The 17,556-nt window shown below is 36.6% G+C and overlaps 1 protein-coding gene and 5 non-coding genes across 6 annotated transcripts; 3 read left to right on the forward strand and 3 right to left on the reverse strand.

Annotated features, from left to right (window-relative positions):
• The first annotated feature begins 401 nt into the window (after window positions 1–401).
• trnal-uag (transfer RNA leucine (anticodon UAG)) lies at window positions 402–483 on the forward strand. Its single transcript has one exon. It is a non-coding gene; the product is annotated as a tRNA-Leu (tRNA).
• A 247-nt stretch (window positions 484–730) lies between these two features.
• Window positions 731–804, reverse strand: trnat-agu (transfer RNA threonine (anticodon AGU)). Its single transcript has one exon. It is a non-coding gene; the product is annotated as a tRNA-Thr (tRNA).
• Window positions 805–1,068: 264 nt separating this feature from the next.
• trnas-gcu (transfer RNA serine (anticodon GCU)) lies at window positions 1,069–1,150 on the reverse strand. The gene has a single exon. It is a non-coding gene; the product is annotated as a tRNA-Ser (tRNA).
• Window positions 1,151–1,411: 261 nt separating this feature from the next.
• LOC137029769 (U8 small nucleolar RNA) lies at window positions 1,412–1,544 on the reverse strand. The gene has a single exon (XR_010896333.1). It is a non-coding gene; the product is annotated as a U8 small nucleolar RNA (small nucleolar RNA).
• Window positions 1,545–2,663: 1,119 nt separating this feature from the next.
• On the forward strand, window positions 2,664–2,745 carry trnal-aag (transfer RNA leucine (anticodon AAG)). Its single transcript has one exon. It is a non-coding gene; the product is annotated as a tRNA-Leu (tRNA).
• A 534-nt stretch (window positions 2,746–3,279) lies between these two features.
• vamp2 (vesicle-associated membrane protein 2) lies at window positions 3,280–14,688 on the forward strand. Its single transcript, XM_067397998.1, has 5 exons — window positions 3,280–3,545; window positions 6,186–6,294; window positions 6,399–6,557; window positions 6,645–6,696; window positions 10,601–14,688. Coding segments are annotated over exons 1-5 (339 nt in total). The 5' UTR covers window positions 3,280–3,543; the 3' UTR covers window positions 10,618–14,688.
• The last annotated feature ends 2,868 nt before the right edge of the window (window positions 14,689–17,556 follow it).

Here is a 17,556-nt window from a genome sequence, read left to right on the forward strand (position 1 = left end):
ATTTGTAACATATAGTAAACCATGGCCTTATTTATAATATGTGGCTAATGTTAGATTTCAATTCTTTAAATAAAACATATGTGGAGGCCAGAATAAAAGATTTGGACACAGTTATTACATGCTCACGTCTTTTATTAACATAAAAAAGATTTTGATTTGTTTATTTAATTAATTTATTTTATTATTTATACGTTTTGTCTATGCTGCATATGTAGGGCAATTTAAGCTCAAAAGATAGTACATGGGCACACTGACACCATCAGGTAATGGAGAGGAAACGCTTATAGAAAAACAAATTATTTCGTCTTTAAAAACACATTAGTCATTCGTAAATTCGTAAAAAAGAACAGGGAATAGAATATTTTATCCATTTGACAACCGTTTTCAGGTTGGCCGTGTAGGGTAGCGTGGCCGAGCGGTCTAAGGCGCTGGATTTAGGCTCCAGTCTCTCTGGAGGCGTGGGTTCGAATCCCACCGCTGCCAAATATGTTTTCCCAATTTAGGAAGCTATCCTAACGCTTTTAACATTACGTATGTTGAAGAGCGCAGACCTTCAACTACGGCAAAGCTTTGTCACTCTTTCTTTACATATATCTTCAGACATTTTTAACAGGTCATATTTTCACAAAATCCAAACGTTTCTTACATTCACAACAAACGTTTTTTAATGTATTTTTCTAGTGTTTTATTGAGTAAACTTGTGCAAGAAACAAGATTTGTGAAATACAAAAGGCACCGCTGGGATTCGAACCCAGGATCTCCTGTTTACTAGACAGGCGCTTTAACCAACTAAGCCACGGCGCCTGCGAGCACTTCCGTAAAAGGTAGTTTTTTTGAAAACACATAATCAGCTGTGTTATTTTTTAGATTTGTATTTGAGTTGTGTCAATGACAAAAGCAGCTAGATTACCAGATAAGCATGAACATTTTCTGTGTAGAGCAAAGGGGATTTTCAGCAATCCTTTCATAATAGTAGAACAAACCTAGCTGGAAGACACTCTCATCCGTTGCTTTTTCCGGTTAGCTGATAATGTTTACATGTAGCATGACAACTTCCTGAAAATAATTCGACGAGGATGGGATTCGAACCCACGCGTGCAGAGCACAATGGATTAGCAGTCCATCGCCTTAACCACTCGGCCACCTCGTCTCCACGCCTGCGCACCTTAAATCATGCTATAATTAAATACACCTGTTAAAAATTACAGCATACACTAAAAGGCTAACTTGAAACTTACACCGCTCAGACACATAATTACTCGTAAATAATGATCTACTACAATCACCCAGTTCTTACAACAGTGACAATACATATTTCAAGACACCACTATTAACTAAGTCTCAACTTAAATATATACCTATGAAACGTTTACATATAAATAATTTATTTTAACCAATCTTAAAAAAAAGTATCAGAAAGGATTCGTTAAGGGGTCGTTGTCCCTTAACAAATACGGATTATAATCACGTACTCATTGAATCCAATCATCATGTTCTGAAACCTTATTTCTAAGGTACCAGGTAAGGATATACCAAACTGATGTACTACTGACTTGGTCTTGGGATGCTTTTGTAATCCACGCATGGGTTTTCAACCATGGTTGTGATTCTAACTCAGTTAAAGGATTTACAGTTAAACTCAAGAATTTTGACATATATTTGATGAGTACTACGAGAGAAGTTTTTTTTGTGTGTGTGTAATTTTTAAAAGGTAAACTATATATTAAATTCAGTTTCTTTCCGCTCTCGTATTAACATACTGGTGTTTCCCGCGATCCCATTGGTAGATTGTATAATCGATGGTCTTTTCGCTATTTATTCACAAATAGCTACATGTACCCGTTAAATAAATACATACATACATAGAATTTCAAATTTCAATCGAAATCATTTTATAAAAACACTTAAAATGTACGTTTATTCAATTAAAAAGAACAGTTGACTTGAGTGGGGAGGAGGGGCTGACTGACGGGCTGTGGGTAAAGTGGCACGCAGGCGGAAGCCGAGTGAATCTTTACTCTCAAGAACTGTTAGTAATATATTTAAATCAAGTTACTGTTAACGATTCAAGTGTAATTCCATTTAGACAATTATGAAATTACTATATTAGGAATGTAAAAAAAAAAATAAAAAAATAGCAGAACTGATAAAGGACTAACTTTTTGAAGTGAGTGTAGAAGCACAGTTCTATTCCATTATATAATGTGAAAATAATTGTAAGGCTTAAAACAATGGTACATGTGCATTCATGTTATTACACGTTGCATCAATTTGTATTATAATAACGTTTGTCTTGTAGGCAGAAAAATGTATTATAATCATAAGATGAATACTATATCCGTATAGCGTCATCTAGTGGTGGAATAACTTATATAACTTAACATATTATCGTGCTATTGAAATGTGTTTTATTTTAAATTAAGGGATTGCATTCTATTTTGCAATATAAACTGTAGAGCGATGTTGTCACTTTGATAATCACGTGTCATGATCATAAAATGTGACTGCTATAATAAACAACGTCTATCAGTACTTTTCTTTATGGATTATATGAACGATAGCGGTTATATATACGCCTGTATACTAAACAAATATCTAAACCTTTCAAGATACACGTCACAAAGTACTTTTTTGCTACTCATATGATATTAAGTGTATGTAACGGTAGCGTGGCCGAGCGGTCTAAGGCGCTGGATTAAGGCTCCAGTCTCTTCGGGGGCGTGGGTTCGAATCCCACCGCTGCCAAACAGCTTTTGTTTTTTTTCTCTTGGACTATTATTTCTTAATGACATACATGTCATACAGTATATAACACTATAAACATTAAGAAGCATTCACTAATTATAGTGCTAAAAGTATTATGAAATTGTATTGGTGGCCCATGTGCTTTAAGAATACATTATAATACTATCACTCCAGAGGTTTTTAAGTGATATCTAGGCTAAATGTTTCCATTTTCCCCAAAAGGTAATCAACAAATGAACATACGCAGCTCGAAGCCCATTCATCCCTTCATAGACCGCCATTTTGTTTGTTTCAGCAATCCTTATAAATAAATTAAACACAGGGCATGTTGTGCAAATACAATACATGGACCTCATCCCACGTCCTCTTACATGTTCGTCTTAATGCGTTCCACACGTATAGCATAAATGTGACCTGTCCCATCTAGTCAAACTGTCAACATGCAATGCATCCTCCATCTCCTGTCTCTCATGGTCACTGCTTCCAACCTGCAGCTTCCCGGATGACGAGTGACGTCAACGAGCCATCTTTGTTCCCCTAATCCGAGCATCTATTTTTTATGTGTACATAGTGACAGGAGCGAGTAGCTGTAGAGCGCCCTTATTATAAAAGGAATAATAGCGAGGCGCGGCACACCGGTGGAAGGAAATAAATACAAACCTTAAAAATATACAAGGAATACCTCTTTACTGGAATAACCTGGAGAGTGCATTATCTATCCCGGAGACGGGGAGAAACGCCTGAAGCAGCGCGTTCATCCAAACACTTCTTGTAGACGCACATAAAACCAGGTTTAAAATGTGAGTACAATTTTTTTTTTTTTAAATAGCCTATATATATATTTTTTCTGATTAAGTTTCAGAACCTCATTCTTTGCTCGGTTATTGATAAGCTGTCATGGCTAATAGAACATAAACCTAACTACATATATGCACAGAATAAGCATACTTCATATTATAGTGTTTATATTTGATTATATACGCATTATTCTACATCTATTACATATTTAAAGAGACCAAATGAATTCGCACTTGCTATATAATATAGTCTATAAATAGGCTCCTAATGGCCAATGTTTTTCATTTTCATTTGCTACTACTCACATACTAAATGTGCCTTTATAAATTAAATTGTTATCACGGAACTCGTTTATTTATAACGTAGATATTTTTCGCTTTATTGTGGTGTTTTGAACGAGCGACAGCGATAGAATCACGCCTAGACACCGGATTTGACTGGTTTGCCTGAAATTGGTCGCGCGCTGTTAGAAAGAAAATAATTTATGAATTGACATTATTGAAATTAATATATTTTTTCCTCCCAAATCTCTCTCCAGATGACAATTTCGAGGTCAAATCAAAAACCACCAGGAATTTGTCTCAATTAGCCCAAGGCCCACTGTATTTCATACCTGGCCTGTTATCAATTTTCTCCACAAATGACATTTAGATGAAGGCAATGAAAAATATACCTCACACGGTTTAAAAACAAAAACAAAAAAAAAAACATCCTTTAGGCTGTAAACTAGAGGCGTGATATTCCACGCGAGTCGTGGGGGTTGGTAAACGGACGGTCATATGCTCGCGTTCAGTCAAAGGGGGCGATACAATGTGTTACATTTTTGAATTATATTATTCTCTAATCCACTCAGCACGTTTCTATGGAACCAGGCCTTGATATTCATTGATATTTGGTTAGACTGAAGCCAAATGGCTGGCACAAAGGGCGCAGGTGTTCCTCTGCAGGAAAGATGGCCGTGTATACTATATTTTCTAGGCACGCTCGTTTAACTGGTTTAAATAACCGAGGCTGTTAATGGCGCACATCTTCAATAATATGTTGCCAGTCCCTGCCCTATTTGATACTTTTATCAAGGCATCACTGGACCTGGAATGTGATATTTTGATATAACATTTTGGATTAATACCCTACTGTTGTTTTAACATTTGCCTCACAATGTAAAAATAGATACATGTCATTTGGTAATAAGTGTAAACATCTGGTCCAGTTACTTGAAAAAATGCATGTTGATTGTGACGCAACAATGACAGACACACGTACGCGCTTAATGAAGGCCTTGTGTGGGGGTGGGGATGTTGTCCCCATCATTCATATGACCCTGCCTTTACCAGTTGAGTGTAAGGAAGAGCCGAGAAACAGAAACTATTTATTAACCTCACATTCATGTAAAACTACAGTAAATGTAGCATGCTTTCTCACTCACACGTTTGGATTTTGTCAGTGAGCTCCAGAAAAAGGCCTGGTTATGCAAGGCAATTTTTCTGATAGCACAGTACAAATTCAGGAATGATACATAACATCAGACACGGCATAACACACATTATGTATTAAATGAGATCACAACCATCAGATAATTAAACTACGAGAATTTTGTCTACACCCAGATCTAGAACTATTGCTAATTTAGCTTTGGCTGAATCACAGACTCTTTGTTTTTAAAGCCTATAATGTATTTGCAATAAAACAGAAAAACAGTAATACATTTGCTTTTGATTTGTTGAACTGAATTACAAAGAATCTTGTATTGTATTAATGGATTTTAGATGTGAAAATTAAAATAAATCTGAGTTGCCAGAGTGTTACATTGATTTTCTGACCATAAGCACCATACAACTGATACTGATATTAAATCTTTTCCTGTCAGTGAAGGTGAGAGGAGCCAAGACTTAATGTCTAAATATAGGCTATTGTAAATGAGAAGGAGCAGAAGTAAATGAGAAAAATGGCTGGTAAATAAGAACTAAAATATGGTAAGCTTTACTCCCAGCTCATGCACTCCTTTTACATATGGAAAAAAGAAGAAGAAGAGGACCCTAGTAAGAAAAGAATATTTCCTTCCCTGCAAGGAAAGCAAACAGGGATTAGATTCAGGGATCTTTCAGAGGTGACCTTTATACAGAGTTTTGTCTTCCTCTGGTGGATGTGAGTGGCATTAGCAAGGAGAGTTTTTCCAGAAATATCCGTTTACTTACACTTCTCATTTCTGACAGTGAAGGCCAGAACATTTTAAAGTAATCTACAACAATTATTAAAATACATGTAATTTTGTTTCACACTAGTGTTTACAAAAATGGCAAGCGAGTGAACAGCAGCTGAGGGTGCAATGATAATATGTGATTGTATGTAATCTTGCTGGCATGTCGATTAAGATATAATTTCCTGTACAAATAGGTCTTTATTGTAACTGATTTAGTAATGAATTTAAATTTAAATTGCAATTTGGTACTCTGTTCTAAAAAAGAATGCAAGCAAAATCACTTTTTTAATGACAGTACATGCAAAAATGTTCCTTGTCTTCTTTTTCTTAAATGTAAGTTCTATAAATCATTGTACTAATAAATACAAACATGTATTTTTATGTAGTATAAGTAATACTATAATATGGTAGTATTGAGGAGATACTGTATGTTGATTTGCAGGTCTGCCCCAGCCCCTGCCGGAGCCCCTGCCGCAGAAGGAGGTAACCAGGCTCCCCCTAACCTCACCAGCAACCGTCGCTTACAGCAGACACAGGCTCAGGTGGATGAGGTGAGTGAACCCCATCTCTTTTCTGTCAACGATAGGTGCATTTTCAGAACAGACCTATATAGGGATGGCACATTTTACTAAGAGTCACCTTTATCGTTTTTCAGGTGGTGGACATTATGCGTGTGAACGTGGACAAGGTTCTGGAGAGGGACCAGAAGCTGTCAGAACTGGATGATCGGGCTGATGCCCTGCAGGCTGGAGCTTCACAGTTCGAGACCAGTGCCGCCAAGCTCAAGAATAAATACTGGTGGAAGAACGCCAAGGTAAATAACACACAAAGTGTTAGATCTTAATAGTCTATGTTTTACTGCTTTTAACTCATTCTCCCTGTTTTTAACTCTTGTCTTCAGATGATGATTATCCTGGGGGTGATATGTGTGATTGTCCTCATCATAATCATTGGTAAGCAATGAAAATCTTTTCATTCATTTTTAAAGGAATGTTCTGGGTTCAGTGCTACGGAGCCTTGCACATGACATGCAGGAAAAAACAGTAGGCTAAATAGTATGTGCACGATTTACTAATTTGTTCCCTCAATTTGCTAAATCGTGCACACGATTTATATATTGAGGAAACAAATTAGTAAATCACGCAAGATTCAGCAAATCAAGGGAACAAAATAGTAAATTATCCGCTTGATTTAGCAAATCGAGGGAATGAAATAGTAAAACGTCTGCACGATTTAGCAAATCGAGGGAACGAAATAGTAAAACGTCCGCACGATTTAGCAAATCGACGGAACGAAATAGTAAAATGTCAGCGCGATTTAGCAAATCGAGTGAACGAAATAGTAAAATATCAGCACGATTTAGCAAATTGAGGGAACGAAATAGTAAAACGTCAGCGCGATTTAGCAAATCGAGTGAACGAAACAGTAAAACATCCGCACGATTTAGCAAATCGAGGGAACGAAATAGTAAAACGTCAGCACGATTTAGCAAATCGAGGGAACGAAATAGTAAAACATCAGCGCGATTTAGCAAATCGAGTGAACGAAACAGTAAAACATCCGCACGATTTAGCAAATCGAGGGAACGAAATAGTAAAACGTCAGCACGATTTAGCAAATCGAGGGAACGAAATAGTAAAACATCAGCGCGATTTAGCAAATCGAGTGAACGAAATAGTAAAACGTCCGCACGATTTAGCAAATCGAGGGAACGAAATAGTAAAACGTCCGCACGATTTAGCAAATCGAGGGAACGAAATAGTAAAACGTCAGCACGATTTAGCAAATCGAGGGAATGAAATAGTAAAACGTCAGCACGATTTAGCAAATCGAGAGAACGAAATAGTAAAACGTCAGCACGATTTAGCAAATCGAGGGAACGAAATAGTAAAACGTCAGCACGATTTAGCAAATCGAGGGAACAAAATAGTAAAACGTCAGCACGATTTAGCAAATCGAGGGAACAAAATAGTAAAACGTCAGCACGATTTAGCAAATCGAGGGAACGAAATAGTAAAACGTCAGCACGATTTAGCAAATCGAGGGAACGAAATAGTAAATCATGCGCACTATTTAGCAAATCGATGGAATGAAATCGTAAAACGTCAGCACGATTTAGCAAATCGAGGGAATGAAATAGTAAAACGTCAGCACGATTTAGCAAATCGAGGGAATGAAATAGTAAAACGTCAGCACGATTTAGCAAATCGAGAGAACGAAATAGTAAAACGTCAGCACGATTTAGCAAATCGATGGAATGAAATAGTAAAACGTCAGCACGATTTAGCAAATCGAGGGAACGAAATAGTAAAACGTCAGCGCGATTTAGCAGATCGAGGGAACGAAATAGTAAATCATGCGCACTATTTAGCAAATCGATGGAATGAAATAGTAAAACGTCAGCACGATTTAGCAAATCGAGGGAATGAAATAGTAAAATGTCAGCACGATTTAGCAAATCGAGGGAATGAAATAGTAAAACGTCAGCACGATTTAGCAGATCGAGGGAACGAAATAGTAAATCATGCCCACTATTTAGCAAATCGATGGAATGAAATAGTAAAACGTCAGCACGATTTAGCAAATCGAGGGAATGAAATAGTAAAATGTCAGCACGATTTAGCAAATCGAGGGAATGAAATAGTAAAACGTCAGCACGATTTAGCAAATTGAGGGAATGAAATAGTAAATCATGCGCACTATTTAGCAAATCAATGGAATGAAATAGTAAAACGTCAGCACGATTTAGCAAATCGAGGGAATGAAATAGTAAAACGTCAGCACGATTTAGCAAATTGAGGGAATGAAATAGTAAATCATGCGCACTATTTAGCAAATCGATGGAATGAAATAGTAAAACGTCAGCACGATTTAGCAAATCGAGGGAATGAAATAGTAAAACGTCAGCACGATTTAGCAATTCGAGGGAATGAAATAGTAAAACGTCAGCACGATTTAGCTAATTGAGGGAACGAAATAGTAAAACGTCAGCGCGATTTAGCAATTCGAGTGAACGAAATAGTAAAACGTCAGCACGATTTAGCAAATCGAGTGAACGAAATAGTAAAACGTCCACATGATTTAGCAAATCGAGGGAACGAAATAGTAAAACGTCCGCACGATTTAGCAAATCGAGGGAACGAAATAGTAAAACATCAGCACGATTTAGCAAATCGAGGGAATGAAATAGTAAAACGTCAGCACGATTTAGCAAATCGAGGGAACGAAATAGTAAATCATGCGCACTATTTAGCAAATCGATGGAATGAAATAGTAAAACGTCCGCACTATTTAGCAAATCGATGGAACGAAATAGTAAAACATCCGCACGATTTAGCAAATCGCATGATTTACTTTTTTTTCTTGCATGTCATGTGGCTCCGTGCAATACAACACAGTTCTAACAGTTTGTAATAAAAAATATAAGTATTATAAGAAATACAATAATATATAATAAGTAATATAAGTATTCCATAGTTTTCATTTAAAAGAGGACGTTTGCCGCTGGCAAGATGAGCTTTAAAGGGATAGTTCACCCAAAAATGAAAATTCTGTCATCATTTATTCACACTCAAGTTGTTCCAAACCTGTTTGAATTTCATTGTTCTGCTGAACACAAAGAAAGATATTTGGAAGAATGTCAGTAACCAAACAGATCTTGCCCCCCATTGACTACCATAGTAGGAAAAATAATTACTATGGTAGTCAATAGAGGGCGAGATCTGTTTGGTTACTGACATAATTCCAAATATCTTTCTTAGTGTTCAGCAGAACAATGAAATTCAAACAGGTTTGGAACAACTTGAGTGTGAATAAATGATGACAGAATTTTTGGGTGAACTATCCCTTTAAATAAAATGTGGCTGTCTATGCACTAAATAGGCAATTAAAAAAAAAAAAAAAAAAAAATCAGTGCTACATAACGAGAAAACAGAAAATGGCTATGGGGTTCCCTTTTACCAACTTCAGCACCCATACTGCACTGGGCTCCATCTGGCTATCCATAGGCTGGGATATAAAAATGCGCAAGTACGATCTGTTGTTTTAACAAAAGGAGCTGTAATCCGTGAGACTTCAGCTGACAAATAAACGGGCAGAACAGGGTGCAGGTAACATTAATAATTTACATATACTAATTCAATATACATTATACAAAGCTGCTTGTAAATCGATGAACTTGCCTGTTAAGCACTATACACTCAACATAGTTTCTGTTTGATTTCACAAGCTGAGGTACAAAATATTTTTGAGAGAACATGGTACATTGAACACAGAACATTCCTGTAAGACTAACCCTGCATCCCAGTGTGCGTACTATCCACCTTAAATAGTATTCAATATTACTAATGTCACATAATATTTAGGATGGATAGTATGCACATTGAGACGCAGCCACAATCTGCCTTTCCACTATCCCTGACATTCTCATACGATTGTCACATTTTGTTGATCTAGTGGCAGTCCGACAGAACTTGCAAATTGGTTGTGAAGCAACCGTTACCCTCTGCTTATTTACCATGGTAAAATGAATGAAAAAACATAGGTTTTAAATAATTAACAATTATAAAGTAATTATTTCTGAAATAATAACTGCCCATTTTACAGAAATAGTATTTCATTGGTTTTATTGGAAACATTCTAGCTGCAAAAGTTGAAATTAGATCTGTTTAGAACTCTAAGCAGCTTCCAAACTACTTTCCATTGAAAATGAATGCCTTCCGGTCTGTCGTTTGTCGAAGATGGTGAAAAGGTGGCTTAAATATGAAAGACTTACAGTGACTCATGTTATATAATTATATTTCTTATTATTTTGTGATTTTCAAGTGTTGACGATAAATCATTTCCTTCTCTTCACAGTGTACTTCAGCACCTAAAGCGCAATGTTCCTACCCCACTCTGAGCTCATGAACGCCCAATTCCAAGCCACAGAGAAATCCCTCCCAAAAAAGATGAGAAAAACGACTTCTCACAACAATCAAATTATTTGCCCTCAAAGAGTCTAAGTCCGCCCCTTCCCGAGCCCTCTTGCCCCCTGCCTCCACTGCCTCACAGCTGGGCCCCTGTCACTCCTCGTTCGTCCTGTCTGTGAGTGTGTGGCCATGTATCCTCTGTAAATACCTCCGGCTTTTCTGAAATACTGTTCATACTCGAAACTCCTGACTACTTGTGGCAATGACAACCGATAAATAAAAAGAAATTACAACCCTTAAAATATGATAAGATTATACAGTATATATTACAAATGTTCTTTGTAGAGTTTTATTCTGATATAATGGTTTTTTGTAGTTTGTGTGTGAGTGTGCATTTGTATATTTTTTTAAGTTTTGTAAGACTTATTTTGCTTCAGGTTTAAACTACTGCCTCTTAAACTGGATGTTTGTATCTTGCACGCTCTATTACACTCTTTCTTGCTCACTGAGTATTAGTGTATTTTTGCACAAGCGATAGACTCCCTTAACCGAGGCACTAAATCAATATCCCCAAATTTTCCCTTTGTCACATACACTCTATCTCAGACCTACACGTTGCCCCTCTCAAACCCCTTTCTTTCTTTCTTTCTCTCTTTCTTTCTTTCTTTCTTTCTTTCTTTCTTTCTTTCTTTCTTTCTTTCTTTCTCTTTCTTTCTTTCTTTCTTTCTTTCTCTTTCTTGCTTTCTTTCTTTCTTTCTTTCTTTCTTACCAACTGTACCTACTCTATTAGTGAACTGCCACAACAGACTGGACCAATGACTGTAGATGTTTATCTTAATTTGATGTCTTTAGTGTCTTATCTCTTAAACATTCCTTAATAGCAGTGTAGAGTTATGCTGTCTATCAAACAGAGTAAGTGTATTTATCTTAAAGAATTCCAAAACAGGTCTTAAACAACCTCAAGTACTTGTAACGCAGTCAAACTATGTTTTGACACGGATGACGAAGTAATTAATCGCACAAAAAAAAAAAAAAAATCATAGTTCAATTGCGCTGTAAGTGATACGAAACAAAACGAAAAACTGCCTGATTCATTCTGCTGGTAAAGATTTTCAAGGCCAGAGAGTCTCCATACAAAGTGTGGGGGTGGGACTGATTGAAAAGGGGAAATAGTATCATGCACAAAAAGCTTGTTTTCGATGTCGCTTTTTAACCGATTAGACTGCAGGTCCGACTGTGAGAGAACCATACGCTGTGTTACTTCCTCGCAGCAGAACTACTGCCAATCCGATGCACGAGTTCATCTGTCTGAAAGCACACAGGTTGATTTTACTACTTCAGCGTGAGCTAGTTTCAACAGTTGTTGGTTCTCTCTCTTATATCTAGATACTGCCTTTTTATTTAGCCTTTTAATTTTAAAAATAGATTTGTAAATTATATTTTTGTGTGTGAAGCAGGCAGGAAAGGGACCAAGTTGTTTCAGGACTTGACGCTGCTGCCGTGTGCACAGCGAGCACCTTTGTGTCCCTCGCTATTATCCACCTCTCTGTGTGCCTGTTTGAGTTCAGCTGTAGTTTACACACTGCCAAGCACCTGAGGGGACTTTTTTTTTTTTTTTTCACCGTGCCCTTCCCGGTTTGCTCTAGCGTATATATACGCCTCCATCAGCATCACCCTTCAGTCTCATCCGCCCAATCTGTCGACAAAAAGCAAGCCAGGCGTGAAGTGTGCGTCTGCACGTGAACACCCCCCATCTTGTTTCCCAGTTAGCGCCATTAGTGTTCCTCCTTTCACACTTTAATTCTGCCTCTAGCTGCCCGTCGCTGTTAGTAGAGTTTGTGTGTGTGGAGTATTTTGGCTTCATCCTGACAGATTAGGCTGCTTAGACCTCTGCAGGTAAAGAAAGGCTGTTCCCATAGCAACTTAGGGGGGATGGCATAGATTAGCTGATTGATTGTGACAGGAGGCGGAGCCACTGGGTTGAGGGGGTGGGGCTTGAGAAATTATTCCACTGGTGTGTTTTTACATTTCGTGTTAATCATCTGTATAGAAAAGCCTGATGATTAGAGTAGAATTATCTATAATATTTAAGATTTCTAATCAAACAAACTGCTTGTTTCATTTTCATTTCATTCATTTTCTTCTTTAAAAAGGAGATAGCCTTAGTTCATTTCAATTTTTTCCATTTCTGCATGATCATTCACTCCTTTGTCCCACTCATGTTGAGATATTTTAATGAAAAATGACCAAAGACCATATTATATCTCGCTTATACTGCCAACTGCCATCAAAAACAGGTTAAGAGACAGCATTTCCCCAGATCTCTGGTTTTTAAAAGCCTCATCCAGCAAAAGTAATCAAGAAATCCCTATCTCTCTGCATATTTTTCAGGTCTGTGTTTATTTTACTTGAATACTTAGTATCGATAAACATGTGGCAGCAATTGCTAACAGGATAAGGAATTTGAAACCACAATCCGATGGAGAAATCCCTAGGCCTGATATCTGAAACAGTGATAGCACAACTTCTCCTTTAGATCTGTATATGTAATGCTGAGTATGAAAAATGAAACTATTTCTTTGTAGCTGTTTAAGAAGAAAAAAGACAAAAAAAAAACTGTATCGTTTCGTGTTGTAGTGTGGGCTTCATCTGGGGGAAGGGGGTCCTTTTTTTAGATTTTACATTTAAGGCATAAACAATCTGGAATTAGAATAAGATAATGATAATATCAAAATAGAGAATCTCTATATTATATTAGGCAAATATAAAGATTTTTCTCCCGGGGGTTGTAAACATTTTAAAGGGATCTGTAACTAATAAACAACACACATTGGGGTAGGACTTGACATGACAAATTAATCAAAGCGTTTGAAAACACTTCACAAATTTAAAGGATTCTAATAGGAGACTACTACAAATAATGTATGTGCTATTCTGTTTTTCTTTGTGTGAGTGTATGAAGACATTTTCTTTTGTCTTGGCACTTACTGTATGTTTTGTTCAAAACCGTGTGGGTTGAGAGGGATGGTGGGAGTAGTTTTGTCACACCAGCCTGTTAAAGATGCTGCGTCTTCTTTTTATTGGGAGGGAACCAATGAAGATGCAGAACTTTACTGGACAGTGATTTCTCCATTACTCACATCATGCAGTTGTTTAGTCTTCAGTTGTTTACTTTATTTTAAGCAGAAATTAGTTAAGGCTTCACAGTGGTGCTCTTTGGCACAGCTTCATTGTGCTTAGTCAGGAGAGGGTGATTTTTTTTCTATTATTTAAGTTTAAATACAAGAACAGTGACCTAAGATATCAGAGTAATACTGGAAATTGAACCCTGCCTTATTATAGGTTTGCGTGTCAAGAGTTTTTCGGAAAGCTTGTACAGACTGAAATATCAACTTTAATCAGTTGCAATTAGTTGATGTTTTAAATGAAAAGTTATGGAGTTTTAATCATTTTTGAAGGTTTTTGGGATTGAATAAAAAACTGCATGAAGCAGAATTCCAAAGGGTCGATTCCATAGAGCTACGTGGAGGTCTAGAAACGCATTGAACCAAGAGCCAAGTTGCTGTATTGATAACAATTTGTGTTTCATTTGTTTATTTATTTGATTTATAGAGGTTTGTTTGGGGAGGAAAGGTTTAAGATCAGTATTACCCCTTTTTGTCTGGCCTCTTTGGAGGGACTAGGCTGGAGGATCATGGGTAATATGATCTTCACAATCTGATTTTATGTTGTTATTTTATTTTTATTTTTTATTTATTTGTGTCATAAGTTATAGTGGACTGCATATTAAACAGAACGAAGTACATTGTAACAGGAAACCATTTGGTAACCAGACATACATGAATTCAATTGTAGAGTAAATCTGTTAATGTCTATTATATGGATGAACATCTTGGGAAAATATATATATATAAATATACATATATATATTGCAAAAAATGACAGTTATGATGACCTGTGTTTATTGTTCAAAGTTAGAAATTAAAATGTGTGTGTGTTTGAAAACAATGACAACATAAAAAAATAAATATATAATAAAAGTGGGTCTGTGTTGATTTTTTATTTGTAAGATATTATTTCTTAATTGTAGATTAAGATTAATTTTTAAGAACATATAAGATGTGTTTTTGTTAACTATAAAACAAGGCCAGCTCCTGCATTTGGAGACGATGTTTACACTACCTTTTATTTGTAGATCACACAGTACTGGTCAGTACTGGTCATGATCACACAGTACTGGTCAACAGACTTAATTATAAAGAGAAATTGGTGTGGAGAAAATGTGAATAAGCACAGCAGAGGCTCTGTTCATCCACAGAATGAATCCTGAGGTAAAATGTTTATACTGTAAAAATGCAAGTAAGTGACTATTCACTATTATACCACCCTCAGAGCATTTAATGAAAGTATTTCTGCATAGCATAAAAGCAGCTAAGATATTGGAGACAAAGATTGTAAACAAAGATAGTTGTCTGGGATAGTTGTCATGTTCCATGGTGGAAGCATTAACTTACCTTTTACACAATATTAACAGTAATTTTGTATGTTTTGTTACATTATCATTTAGTAAATTTGTAAAAACTATAATTATGGTAAAGTTGAAACTTTGACAAAAAGTCAAAAGTATGAGATAAAAAATTGAAATATATGACGAAATGTCATAATTTTGAAAGATCAACATTATGACACACTAATGCTGAAATCAGAACCGCATACTAGTGTACTACTCATGCTACTTTTACAATATCTTTCTATGGTATGCTAGTATGCGGTTCTAAATGCAATTTTTTGTCATTATTATTCCTTTTTATTCCTTATTATTCCTATATATTCAAATTTTATCTCCATTTTAAAACTCGGCCAATGCAGAATGAACTGTTGAGCGTCTCCAAGCAACAGTTGTGTGTTCCTGTTTTGAATAAATTAGTTAAAGGGTTAGTGCACCCAATATGAAAATGAAAATTTGCTGTTAATTTACTCGCCCTCAGGCCATCCAAGATGTAGGTGTCTTTTTTCTTTCAGTGGAACAGTAAAGGAGATTTTTAGCTGAAACCATGATGCTTGGTGATTCATATAATGATTACAAGTAGTAATGCTGTACATAATGTTCAGTTTCTTGCACAGGCCGATCGTTTCGCTTCGCTTCATAAGACCTAAATGTATCGTCAGGAGCCAAGAGTATTATTTTTTTTTCGCCTGTACATGTTTTTTTTTAACACTCAAAATGACAGTAGCCATTGACTGGCATTATATGAATCACCAAGGACAACAATGGTTTTAGCTAAAAATCTTCTTCACATTTCTACTTTAGAAAAAAAAGACACCCACATCTTGGATGGCCTGAGGGTGAGTAAATTAACAGCAATTTTTCATTTTTGGGTGAACTATCCCTTTAAAAGTGATTTAATGACTCACTGATACACAAAAGTAATTTTTCGCCACCTACTTGTGTAAATAACCTGTCACTGAAAAATCCCCACCACTAATGCACAGAGTCATCCTTTTATTATCGTAAAATAACCCCTTCAGGGTGATAAAAAAAACTTTTATCATCCTGTCAGGATCAATTTTGTGATAATGACCTCCTGTACTGAGGTATTACCATCTGATACCATTACAAAACTTTGGCATCATATTTTGAAAAGGATTTCTGGTTTATGAAGTCAGCTTAAACACTGGCCAAATTAGAAATTATTAATAATTAAAATGTATAATACAATGATGATTTAATGGCTCCGTGAGGCCTCCATAGAGATCAATGACATTTCCTCTCTCAAGATCCGTAAAGGTACAAAAAACATATTTATATCGGTTCATGTGAGTACAGTGGTTCAATATTAACATTATAAAGCAACAAGAATATTTTTGGAGTGCCAAAAAACCCAAAATAATGACTTATTTAGTGATGGCCGATTTCAAAACACTGCTTCAGGAAGCTTCGGGGCACAAAGGAATCAGCGTGTCGAATCAGCTGTTCGGAGCGCCAAAGTCACGCGATTTCAGCCGTTGGCAGTTTGACACGCGATCTGAATCATGACTCTATACACTGATTCATTTATGCCCCGATGCTTCATGAAGCAGTGTTTTGAAATCAGCCATCACTAAATAAGTCGTTATTTTGTTTTATTTTTTGGCGCACCAACAATATTCACGTCTCTTTATAATGTTAATATTGAACCACTGTACTCACATGAACTGATTTAAATATCTTTTTAGTACCTTTATGGATCTTGAGAGAGGAAACGTCATTGCTCCCTATATGCAGCCTCACGGAGCCATCGAATTTGAACTAAAATATTTTAATTTGTGTTCCGAAGATTAACGAAGGTTTTACGGGTGTGGAACGGCATGAGGGTAAGTAATAAATGACAGAATTTTCATTTTTGGGTGAATTAACCCTTTAAGCACATTGTCCACAAATGTGTCCAGTTGTGATTTACTTACTCGCACCGTGTATTTGAGCCGCAAACGAAGGGAATGCAGTCAGACTTTGCACAGTAATAGCTGGCATGGCCCTCACACGCCCACATGTGTCGACGGCAGGTGGACAGACACGCTAAGTTCGCACGGACACGAGGAGCAAAGCATACGGCTCCGCGCGAGTTGATGTTGATGCTGTAATCACCATAAAAGACGCGAAATTACAAACGGTAGAACGCGATGAAAAATGTCAGCGATGCATACAGAATTACTCACAGACTAACATGGCTATTTATTTGACATTCATAAAAAATGGAAATGTATTTGCCATGTATCGCATTAGCAAAAAGCCCCTATGCGCCTCTACAGCGGTTAATACGGTTGGGGGAAAGTGTGAATTCCGTCTTGACGCTCCCTCACGTCCACACATTCAGAGGGAAGCTCTGCTACAACGTGACAAAGGAGAGCCGAACAATCAAGTCC

This window comes from Chanodichthys erythropterus, chromosome 10 (assembly GCF_024489055.1).
Source record: "Chanodichthys erythropterus isolate Z2021 chromosome 10, ASM2448905v1, whole genome shotgun sequence".
Taxonomy (NCBI): domain Eukaryota; kingdom Metazoa; phylum Chordata; class Actinopteri; order Cypriniformes; family Xenocyprididae; genus Chanodichthys; species Chanodichthys erythropterus.

Excerpts from the sequence above, each read along its gene's own strand:
- vamp2 (XM_067397998.1), top strand. Across the intron at positions 6,295-6,398 it reads CACAGGCTCAGGTGGATGAG|GTGGTGGACATTATGCGTGT; the intron begins GTGAGTGAACCC and ends ATCGTTTTTCAG. Across the intron at positions 6,558-6,644 it reads ACTGGTGGAAGAACGCCAAG|ATGATGATTATCCTGGGGGT; the intron begins GTAAATAACACA and ends TCTTGTCTTCAG.